Source organism: Dinoponera quadriceps, unplaced genomic scaffold, assembly GCF_001313825.1.
Source record: "Dinoponera quadriceps isolate SergipeBrazil2010 unplaced genomic scaffold, ASM131382v1 scaffold3324, whole genome shotgun sequence".
Classification (NCBI taxonomy): domain Eukaryota; kingdom Metazoa; phylum Arthropoda; class Insecta; order Hymenoptera; family Formicidae; genus Dinoponera; species Dinoponera quadriceps.
In genome coordinates this window covers 169,259-180,811 of record NW_014557953.1, presented here as the reverse complement: position 1 = coordinate 180,811, position 11,553 = coordinate 169,259, and the positions used below count along the sequence as shown (strand labels likewise).

General features: G+C 44.4%; 3 protein-coding genes across 5 annotated transcripts; 2 read left to right on the top strand and 1 right to left on the bottom strand.

The window, feature by feature from the left end:
* Positions 1-145: 145 nt before the first annotated feature.
* Positions 146-907, top strand: LOC106749531 (PHD finger-like domain-containing protein 5A). Its single transcript, XM_014629080.1, has 3 exons — positions 146-322; positions 384-574; positions 669-907. Exons 1-3 carry the CDS (start codon positions 271-273, stop codon positions 756-758), a joined length of 333 nt encoding a protein of 110 aa, XP_014484566.1. The 5' UTR covers positions 146-270; the 3' UTR covers positions 759-907.
* Positions 908-931: 24 nt separating this feature from the next.
* LOC106749522 (histone H4 transcription factor) lies at positions 932-4,710 on the bottom strand. Of its 3 annotated transcripts, none has more exons than XM_014629051.1 (6): positions 4,643-4,710; positions 2,731-3,227; positions 2,324-2,660; positions 1,912-2,227; positions 1,533-1,833; positions 932-1,461 (listed from the first exon to the last, which is right to left on the bottom strand). In XM_014629051.1, exons 2-6 carry the CDS (start codon positions 3,202-3,204, stop codon positions 1,243-1,245), a joined length of 1,647 nt encoding a protein of 548 aa, XP_014484537.1. In that variant the 5' UTR covers positions 3,205-3,227; positions 4,643-4,710; the 3' UTR covers positions 932-1,242. The 3 variants fall into 3 exon arrangements, with proteins under 3 accessions (XP_014484537.1, XP_014484536.1, XP_014484535.1); XM_014629050.1 differs by lacking the exon at positions 4,643-4,710 and adding an exon at positions 3,334-3,425; XM_014629049.1 differs by lacking the exon at positions 4,643-4,710 and adding an exon at positions 3,327-3,398.
* On the top strand, positions 3,245-8,688 carry LOC106749524 (tRNA modification GTPase GTPBP3, mitochondrial). The gene is made up of 4 exons (XM_014629057.1): positions 3,245-3,619; positions 4,318-4,491; positions 4,705-5,665; positions 6,225-8,688. The coding sequence occupies exons 1-4, from the start codon at positions 3,496-3,498 to the stop codon at positions 6,463-6,465; spliced, it is 1,500 nt and encodes a 499-aa protein (XP_014484543.1). The 5' UTR covers positions 3,245-3,495; the 3' UTR covers positions 6,466-8,688.
* The last annotated feature ends 2,865 nt before the right edge of the window (positions 8,689-11,553 follow it).

Sequence of the window (11,553 nt, the reverse complement as noted above, 5' to 3'; positions counted from 1 at the left end):
CTTTTATCTCGCTTTTCTAAAGAAATGGAAGCCTTCTTTATACCAGATAATTATATACTCACTGGCAAAAATATTAATTAAATTTGCGCGCGAGAACATCGAGAACATAATCGATCTTTTCGAGAATCGATTCAACGTCGGCCATATTTATTTTGTTACGATGACAACAAACTGTAGAATATCGAGCAAATTCGAATAACAGAGAAGAAACAAATCTATTTGCAGCGATAATAGGGTAGAAACAAAGTAATAAAACAACATTTTGGGATCATGGCTAAGCATCATCCAGATTTAATTTTTTGCCGCAAGCAGCCGGGAGTCGGTAGGTTGACGCTGTCTAACCTTCAATTGCCGGTCTAATTAACGCGATTGTCTTGTTCTAGCTATTGGTCGGCTGTGCGAAAAATGCGACGGCAAATGTGTCATTTGCGATTCCTACGTGAGACCCTGCACATTAGTTAGGATATGCGACGAGTGCAATTATGGTTCTTATCAGGGACGTTGTGTGATATGTGGTGGTCCTGGTGTATCGGATGCATATTACTGCAAAGAATGTACAATACAAGAGAAAGATGTAAGTTGGTCATTAACTTCTTTTTTCACACAACTGTGAAAATTCTCTCTGTAAATTAAATATTTTTAATCTACATATATATATATTTTTTTAGAGAGATGGCTGTCCTAAAATTGTTAATCTAGGAAGCTCTAAAACAGACCTCTTCTATGAGAGGAAGAAATATGGATTCAAAAGAAGATAATTGTACCACGTTAAGATACTACTTTTTTGTAGAATCCTTGCTACTAAACACGTTGAGCATCAGGTAATTTATTACTTTTATAATACAATCATAGCTCAATGACAATTTTGTTATCATATAAATAACCATGCTACAATACTGCTAAATATTACTCCAACAAATGTAGAAACAAATTCTTGATTTGCATAGTTTATTATATTAAATTTTAGCAGACAGGATGTTTTACTTTTGTACATCACTATTGTAATAAGCATAGTTTGCTAAGGCAAGTTGTCAAATGCTATAAAATAAACAGAAGATTAATTGTAAACAGTATGGTAATAACATAAAAAGAAAGATTTAATATTGTCATTCTTGTTAAAAATTGGATGTAACAACAAATGTATAAGTGGTATAAAAATCCATCCAATATAAAATCGTTATAATGCAATCATATAAAAAATATGTATACATGAATACCTCTCATGAAAGAAGTTTATCAAGCTTATGTTAAAATTAACGGTGGTTCCTCTGACGGAGGTAACTCGTTGGTTTCCTGCGTTTCCACGAATTCTCGCTTTATAATATTTCCTTTCGCGTCTACTTCGTCAATAGATATTAAAATATTCGATATAACAGGCATAGCTTCACCGATGTCAGACGCCACCATTTCTTCTTGTAAATGCTGTTCGGCTTCCATCTCGTCCGTGCTGTCTTCCATAATCTAGACAGAATGAAATTGTACGAAGACCGATGAAGAGATGTTGAACCAACTTAATTCACTATAATATCCACCTTCACTTCCATCAGTGGCGCAGTGTGGCTTAGTTCTATCTTATACTTCTTATCCGGTACTTCTTTCGCCTCCTCGACAGGTGACACGTTCTCCTCATCAACGGCCTCGTACCTGACCATCTGTATTCTGTAATATCCATCTTCATCCTGCTTGTAATGGAAACGCTTATGTCCAGTGGGCAGTTGCAACTGGTGAGCTTCCGTCAGATGCTTCGTCAGTCTAGCACTCGTCCGATATTTAATCGGGCATTCGTGACAACAGTACCATCGTATCACCATGCTATGCGCTCGTTCGAAGTGTCTGGACAAATTCGGACAATCGTGACAAGTGTTCGGGCAACTTTTTCCGTTATTTCGATAAAAAGCTTCTCACGAATACCTGTCCAAAGTGTAGGGTCCTTTGCACGTGTAATGGCATCCTTCTTCCTGGCAGAAGAAATTCGGACCATCGGTATGGACAGTCATGTGAGTATCGATATCTTGTTGCGATTTCGCGGCGTGAGAGCACAATTGGCACTGAAACGTTCTGGTTGACACGTGCCGGTACCTGACGTGCTTCGCCAAGCTGGCTGGCGACTCACAGCTCATGTCGCAAAGGCTACACTTGTAGTTGAACACGTGGAATCTCATATGATCACGCAGAATTTTCTCAGTTGGGTAAAACTTCTTACAGTGTGAACATCGGAATCCCTGTACTGTAAATTACGAATGTTACGCGTTGCTAATAAAATTAGTTCAACGACGATGTGAGAGAAAGAGAGAGAGAAGATGCTTCACTGATTCATTTCTACCTTCTAAGGGAATTTGCCGCTGGCAGTGCGCGTGGAATTTCGTCTTGGAGGCGAACGTAACACCGCAATCCGGACAGGCGACAATCTTTTCTTTCGTGTGACATCTCACGTGATCCCGCAGCTTGTACAAGCTGGGATACTTGCCGCTGCAACCGGTCCACTTGCACTCGATTCCGTTCTGAACCCGATTGCCCCGTGGGCAATCCTCCGTGTGTATGGTAACATGATACAGGAACATCTGGTAATTCGTGAACACCTTCAAGCATTCCTCCCATCTGCACAAGTGCGAGGGTGGAGTTTCTATAACGTTCTTCCAATCTGAATCTTTACGGCACTTCTGTAAGAAATAGTACAACTGTCTCTGTCTGGTCTCATCGATGCGACTTCGATTAATACTGATTACTTACGGGTAGCTTGATCCTCCCACGAACATTGGAACCGATAGATTTCAATTTCGTATGATAGGCGTGATAATTGACGTGCCGTATCACCTCTTCGTACATCTTGGCCTCAAACGGACAGTCTTTCCACTGGCACACGTAAACTTCATCGTCATCCTTCACGCTCACTTGTACGCTAGGTATATGACTCGAAACATGCCTGAGAAACTCCTCGATGCGTTTACTGTGAAAGGAACACTCCTCCCATTCGCAGATCAGATTCAGGACTTCGTCTTTCAATTGCGTTCCCACTCTGCGTCTCTTGGCGTCGCACACCGAGACCGAGTCGAACTCCGAATCTGTGTCGTAACAATCCTCGTAGTCAGTCTCGCTCTTCCGCTTGGCAGTGGTGTCTTCGGTGTAACAATCTTCCTGCAGCTCCTCCATCCACTTGATGCATCTGTCCTGCACCATTTTGCTCACCTTCGTTACCTCCGTCATCCCGCCGTGACAACGTGGCTCACCTGAAATAACCGTTCGTTCAAATATGCCGCCGAGTAATGGACGGAGACCACCGCGCTGTCGATCGACTGCGATGAGAGCAATGAATTCGGCGAACGAACGATTTACCCACGACGTCTCGATCGCCGCTCCTGATCTAATCGCGCGGCACGATGTTCCGAACGGTCTGACGCCGCGTCGATATCGCTGCTTCGTCGCTGCCCAGCCCAACACGCCGTCGCCCGTTGATGTTCATTTCAACTACGCGGTATCAGCCTCACCTGTGTGTCGATGTTTCTCCGCGAGTGTCTCAGCCGAGGATCCTCCCGGTCGCGAGCTATCGCATTGCGCGGGACGTCTCACAGCTGTTTCACGAACGAACGGAAGGGCACGACCATTTGCGCCTTGTCCTCCGGTTATTCATTTATATATTCACTTACATATCGGACACGTCCAAAATACACGGCAACGCGCTTATTATCCCACCCCGCGTCTCACTTAACCTACCAGCCCGCTCGCTTTGCCGCGCGTTTCTCTCCACGCGTTCGATTCACGGAGATCGAGAACCACGGGCGGGAATGATACGATCGATTTTTTCCCTCGCCAGGGCGGATGTGATGTGTCGACTTTTTATCTTACGATAGATGATTACCAGTACCGGCGGGTCGGGACTCTTTAGCTTCTTCAAGCGTTCCGATACCACACGTGTTTCGAACGAGTTGATCGGCAGATTTTCCCTGCTGCATGCTTCCACCAAGTTTAAATTTCACTGTTCCGCTCGTTTCGAGGACGACTTACCAAATTCCGATTGAACTACTAATTGACGATTTCAAATTGTCAGTCAAATGTTACCTGCTGATTTTACCAACGCAGGCAGGAATGATGAATTTTTCGATTATTGTTGAACAAGGTGCGAAATTGATGCTGGAAATTCTTACGATTATTCATCGATCAGTTTAATCAGAGTTTGGTCATCCTTAGAGCCTCCGGATAGGAAATTAAGATGACATCAAAATGACGATATAAAAACTCATTTTTCGATCAAGATTCGATCATTATCCTGTCATTTTGTCATCATCTGTTCCGTCTGAGGGGGGACGCATAATTTTTAAGGACACGGAAAATGCGGCGTGGCGGTGGTGAGAGTGTCGGGGAGCCGGTCTATGGACGCGCTGAAGAGGATGACGAACATCTCAAAGCTGGAGCCAAGGAAAGCTTTTCTGCGAAAGATACGCGACCCCGAGACGGGAGAGGTAATCGACCACGGACTTTGCTTGTGGTTTCCCGGTACGTTTGACTTCTCGTGCGCAATTGTGCTCATTGAAAGTTAAAAATTAACAACGATTAATCCCAGATAGAAATGACGTGAAAATAATCGTAAATTGAATTTTGTCACGTTCTCATTATTCCGACGCCATTTCATCGTCTTCTGTTCTACCTTGGGATTAATTGACGTTAACTGAAGTAATTTCCTCGTCATTTGATACGGCCGATTTTCAGGACCCCGCTCATTCACCGGCGAAGACTGCGTGGAATTCCACGTGCACGGCGGCTCGGCGATCCTCAGCCGCCTGATGCAAGCTCTATCGAGGCTGCGGGTGTACCCAGCGCAGCCGGGTGAGTTCACCAGGCGCGCCTTCTACAATAACAAGCTGGACCTCACCGAGGTGGAGGGCATAGCCGACCTGATAGAAGCGGAGACCGAGTACCAAAGGAAGCAGGCCCTGCTGCAGGCGGACGGCCTGCTGCGCAAACTGTACGACAGCTGGAGGAAGGTGCTGTCGGAGTGCGTGGCGAGTCTCGAGGCGTACATCGACTTCGGCGAGGACGAGAACATCGAGAGCGAGGTGGTGGAGAGGGCGCACGGTGCGCTGAGGAAGCTGCTGAGGGGCATTGAGGAGCACCTGGCCGACGGCAGGAAGGGCGAGATTCTGCGCAACGGGGTGAGGACCGTCATCGTCGGCGAGCCCAACGTCGGCAAGAGCAGCCTGCTGAATCGCTTGGTGCAGCGAAACGCCGCTATTGTGACACCGGTCGCCGGCACCACCAGGGATGTCATCGAGCTGAGCGCGAACATCTCCGGCTACCCGGTGCTGATAGCAGACACCGCCGGCATCACGGATGGCACGGAGGACATCGTCGAGGCCGAGGGTGTCCGTCGCGCGAGGAAGCACGCGGCGAACGCCGACTTCGTCGTCGTCGTCGTGGACGCGTCCAACTTTGTAACAAGCGGCATGACTTACGGCGACTATGTGCGCGAGTACTCGTCGTCCTTGGGGATACACGAGCTCTTGACGGAGATGGGAAAACGGCGCTTCGTTGTGGTCATGAACAAGAGAGACTTGCTGGGAGAGGAGGACGAGAGACGGCTGAGCGACACCGAGGCGGTCTTGGTATCCTGCAAGACGGAGAACGGCTTTCAGAATCTGCTGCGATCGCTGACCGATCGCTTCACGGATATGTACGTGTAAACGATTGCAGTCAACAAGTTATCAGATCTCTTTGAATATCGTGGCACATCCGTAGATGTATTAAGCTCGTTTTCTGTCGACAGAGCCTGCTGACACAAAAACCGAGCAGGGTCCGCACGCAATATATTCTATTTAAACACATTTAATTAAATATTTAATAATAATATTTAAATTGAATTACATTGAATTAAATACATTTAAAATAATAATGTTGACCGACTTGACTAATCTTTTTTTTTTTACTACTGAAGGGTTTGAACCGAAATGTGTGGACGAAGAAATTATTTCGTGTCTTCACGAAGTTAAGAGAAAATATAAATACACTTAATTTATAAACGAAGCGATGATCCTGCTAGATTTCTGTCATCACATTCTGCTAGCACAGCCCGTTGTATCTCTGCTAGCAAACTGTCGATCAAATTTACAATATATATTGCGTAAAATCTGCTTCTAAGGATTCTAATGTTATTGTAGGACTAACGAGGTCTTGCGATCGCAATTTTTTTTCTGACATTTAATACTCCTGTTGCATTTTTACGTCTCGCTCAGATGTGGCAATCCGTCCGCGGAGAGTCCGACCATCAGCCAGGCGAGGCACAGGAATCATTTGACGCAATGCCTGAGGCATCTGCAGAATTACTTCGAGCTGTGCGCGAACGAGCAGCACGACATGGCCATCGCAGCGGAGGAGATTCACAAGGCGATGAGAGAACTTGGGAGGATAACGGGACACGTGAGCACCGATGAGATACTAGATATTATATTTAAAAACTTTTGTATCGGTAAATAAAAGGTTGTCGCTTGTACACAGAGGATACCGTTCGTAATTTCTTTACAGACTGTTCCGAGACGCCCGGTGATTCACGGTTAAATATCAGTTAGACGTTAAAAAGAGAGAATAGCCTGTGAGAGCCAAACTGCTGTTGTCCAAATAAAATAAGTATAATTTAGTAACGTCTCAAAAAACGTCTCGGTCTATTGCAGATTCTCTTTAGCTACAAACAAAAAGTATATATATACATATATAAATAGTCACCATATATATTTTCTTCAAGTTCAACAATAGACAGTTTACTCAGAGCTAGCGAGACAAACGCAAACTTGCGTACATTCTTATGTTGGCCAAACCGGCAGAAAATAAAAAAAACTAAAGTAAAAGAACATCGTTTACATGTTTACATATTAATCGTATAAATATCGCGAATATCAGCGAAACATAAATTATAATATGGCCATGATTTTAAATAGGATGACGTTAAAATTCTGGATTACGAACGGTTCTATTTTAAAAGAATATCGGAGATGCTTTTTATGAAAAGACAAAAAAAATAGTATAAATATGCGTTTCTGAATGATTGTTATACACCGTTGTAATTGAAATCGAATTTCACCAGTTTAATTTTCAAATAATAAGTATTCGTGTTCTCTCGGTTTGTTTGTATTTCTTTTGTTATTGACCTATTTTCTTATACACTGAAGATGTATGACAATTTTCTTATATATATTTTTGTTTGTAACCGAAGAGAGTCTACGATGGACCAAAACATTTTTTCAGAATGTTAATAAAATATATTCGTTTCGCTCGGATAACAGCGGTTTGCCTCTCGATATCTTCTCCTTTTATTGTTTTATTATCTTGGAGCCAATTATAACTTCTATATTTAGTTAAATGTTGTATATTTTTGCGGATCTTTACAGATCGCTCTTTTGCTCTTGCAGATTTCAGTATTACGTCTCGCGTAAAAAGGCTGACTTTTTTTACAAAATGCTGCCTCTCGTTTTCCATAGAGAGGCCGGACTTTGTAAGAGAACTGAATTTACAAAGATCGCAACCACGCACACCATACACACACACACATATACACGCGCATACACGAGAAAGCAAGGAAGATCGGGTTACTGTTCAAAGATACATCGCGTCTCTGCAATCGTCTTCTTGCAGTTGTGAGGCGAGAGAGGCTCAGAGCGAAGTTTTCTGCGCATATATAAATACACGTATGAACAAACGCATGTCTCGTGCGCAGCACGGAAATGAAAATAAGTAGGTAGGAGCCTTCATAAGCATCGTATGTTTATTAACAATGTTACACGCACAATCATACATAGAACAACCTTTTGCCAGATTATAAGATATCGATACCCCACGCGTTACAGATAGGGCTCCGTAATACGGTTTTAAGTCGTTATCTGTATGCCATGTCCGTGTCATGTTACTTAACTCGTTGAATCAATAACTCCGCTCGCTCGCGCAGTAAAGGATAATTTAACTTATTAAACTAACGAAAGCAAAAACAACTCGACCAAGGGAAGGGGAAGGGAAAAACGTGAGAAAAAGAAAAGTAAAAATATATATAAGTCGCGTATGAAAAAAGTTCGCTCGCGTGAAATAAAACTCGCCGCGAGCTACGCTTCATGCTTCGCTTCGGTTGATTCCTTATGTACATCTTGCAAAGCTGCTTGCAAAGTTCGACTCAATGTGTGTGTCATCAACGTAGTATTTTCTGTTTAGCGACACAAGTCGACACGAGCATCATCTTATTCTCTTTGTCACTTATCGGATATGGAACAAATGATGAAATGAAGCTTGTGCCGACTTGTGTCACTAAATGGAAAGCCACCTATATAGTTTCCTTATCGCAAAAAGAAAAAGAAAATAGAAATAAATAAAATAATTCGAATTAATACTTAACTCTTAACTGGTATCGTGTTAATTGCGAAGTCCGTGTTATACGAGATTTACTCTAATAACATTTCCTATCTTTTTTTTTTGTTTACGCGTTCGACAATCTCTTGTTCTTCGTACGATGAAGTAGCAAGGATCAAAATTTTGAAAAATACACGTGCTATTTTCTTCTCTTTTTTTTTTCCTTTCGATCTCTCCTACGACTTCTTTTTCTTCGTACCAGTTAAAGATTAATTTAATTCCGTAGATCTCTTACGCAATTCTCTCTCGCACGCAAGATTTGTGGAGAAATTTGTTATCAAATGCATCGCGGGTACAAGAACGATCGAATCAAAGACACTAATAACAAGAAACGAAAATTCATTTGTGACGCGAGGATTATAAATCGGCATGCAAGAAGATTTATCGTTCACTGCTGCTGCTCCTCCTCCGTCTTCTATCGCGTAAATCCAATTTTTCACAGAGCGGACACTGCTTGTTTTGTACAATTGCATAGAACATGAGATCCATCCGAAAACAAATTGACTCGCGCCGCACGTCCGAGACGCACTATTACGTTCTCGTCGCGAAACACTTGTCGCGACTTGTCTTCAAGATCGTCTTCATTTTCTATCTACACGTAGCGTCCTACGTTTCCTCCACTGATTCTTCTTTTTCTTTCATTCTTTTTTTTTTTTCTTTATAAAGCCTTAGAAAACGCTTCGCGCGACGGAAACGAAAATAATCGCGCTATATAATACTCTCCTAGTTTTCGCTCAATCATGAAACTGAGAACTACGTCGCACGCGCGCAAAAAAAATACCTCTTCGATCCTTGAGCGCTGCTAACGTCCGTCTCGACGCGTAGCAGTACCCGAGGATCAACGCGGACCTGATGAACCGCGATCGGGCACATCCGTCGTGATAAAAATCGCGGGACACCGCGTGAACAACTGAGTCGCGCGAGCCGAAAGGAGTTATTAATAAAAGTTATCAATCAAATGTACACAAATATACACTGTTATCTCGCAATAATTTTAAGTAGAAGCAGCCGATGCACACATAAGTTATCGTTGAACATGTACTCTTTGTTTGTTTTCCCCAAAGGTTGCAATTCGCACACCGGTTGGGCGATCCTTGTTATTCTGGCAATTCGTAGTGTATAAAGTTAATAATATAACAATCGGTTAATAAACGCGAGAAATTCGTAAACTCGCGATAATAAAACCGCATCAGAACTCTAGATCATCGATTGATTATTCGTAACAAAGTGGCACTGATTTCGCCGCTGAAAACGGCGAAAAACGCGCTCCCGATTCGGCGCACAACCACGGATGAACGCGAGCGGTCCAGGAGGTCCCACATATCGATCGCTGAGAATATGAACGAGAAAAGGGAAGCGAAGGGAGAGTCTGTCGAGGATCGGGTCGAAGACTCGTCGATTCCTTTTCTCGTCCCGCTGGTTCCGTCGCGGTATAACACGACGAACCTATCCTCGTGTCCTCGCAGGAGACGTTCGCATGTCCATCTATCGCCGATACGTCCTTATCCAACGCGTCCTTCGTCCTTTAATAGCGGAGGATACGAGAAAAGAAAAGCGAAAGCAAAAGGTCTGTCGTGGATCGTATCGAAGACCCATCGGTTCCTTTTCTCATCCCTAATAATTGGTCCACGAAGACCACCTCCGCGGTCCAGAGGTTGGGACCGAAGAGTTCGCTTCGTCCGTTTTCACTCTCTACATTTCTCTTTTTATTAATCTCCCTTTCTTCTTTTTTTAGATTTTTTTTCTTTTCATTTTTTTAGTTCCGCGCATCGAACATGTCGCGCGCTCTCCTTCTTTTTTCTTCCCTCTACGCTAATAGCTCGGTTTTTGGCTTCCGCCCGCGAAGTATCGCCGTGCTTGAAGCTCGTCGGCGGTACTTCGATCAAGTGCGACTTAAATTATCGGAAATTAACTCTGAGAGAGACTCGCCGTTTCTCTCATTTTCTCTCTCTCTCTCTCTCTCTCTCTCGATGGTTAAAGGCGCTAAACACGACGCTGCGATTATTCTGTGCGTCACCCAGCGAATTTTCGTTAAAAGAGGAATCAGGATACCGTTGAATCGATATATATATATGTATAAACCTGCTTTATAACGGCACGCCGAATTTCGAGACGCTAATTCGAAACTTTCAGTTCGATTTCGTGAGGTCGTTTGGAGAAAAAAAAAGAGGCGGGGAAAGCTCCATGAAGGATATACAATTTCGACGGACTGAATTTCACCGTTACCGCACCCGTCCCCCTCTCTCTCTCTCTCCTCACAATGGCGTATCTGGGATTATCACGCCGTATGAAAGTGGAATGTGCATCGTACTCATCGCGCACGATGTGTATCGGATCTCGTAAAGCACTTTCTGCAGACCGTGTGGTCGGAAAACCGATTTTGTCCTATGAAAGAATGCGCCTTGAGAGTGCTGTCGCGCGGAAAATCGCGATATCGAACGCGAGGCGGCTTCTCGAGGAATCCGAACGAATCACGCGGGGAAAGAACAAAAGTATCTTTGTAGAGGAGCTCTCTGTCAGAGAGTACCCGGGCCGGGACGTCGAAACGAGCGTCGAACGAATGCGAAACCGCGTCGCGTCCGCTCGGTTCTCGCCTCTGGTTTCTCGTGACGGAGAATTCCGCTTCGTCTCGTGGGAAATCGCTTGAAACGATCGGCGACGACCACTGTCGAGATCGCGAATCGATCGCCTCGGCTTCGAGGGGGGCTGCCGCGACAATCCACCCCCGAGGAGGTCGCGTTTCCCGTACATAAAGCAAAAGAGGAGACGACCGCTTCCCTTCGTTTATAATCGCTCTAGCGAATGTATGTCTGTACATACACATACACATTCTATACTTTGCATGTAAGTAATGCCTATTTTCCAAAGATATACGTATGAGAAAACACACTTTCACAATCAACTGAGTCACGCGCGGGCGACTGAAACCTCCCTTCTGCCTTGCGATCTCGCTCTGTTACCCGCGTCCTCCTGTGATACCTCGACCGCGCGCGAACGTATCCTGCCGTCCTCTCTGTCGCCGTCGAGGTGTTACAGGAACGCGCTTGCGCTGTGATGGACCGTCGCCCGTCGACGGGCTGACGATCGAACAAAGTGTGCATACACGATTTCGTTTCGGTTAATTCCAGCAGTATGTTCAGCCGATTTCCGAGAGGCTCAAACGTCGACCGGTGC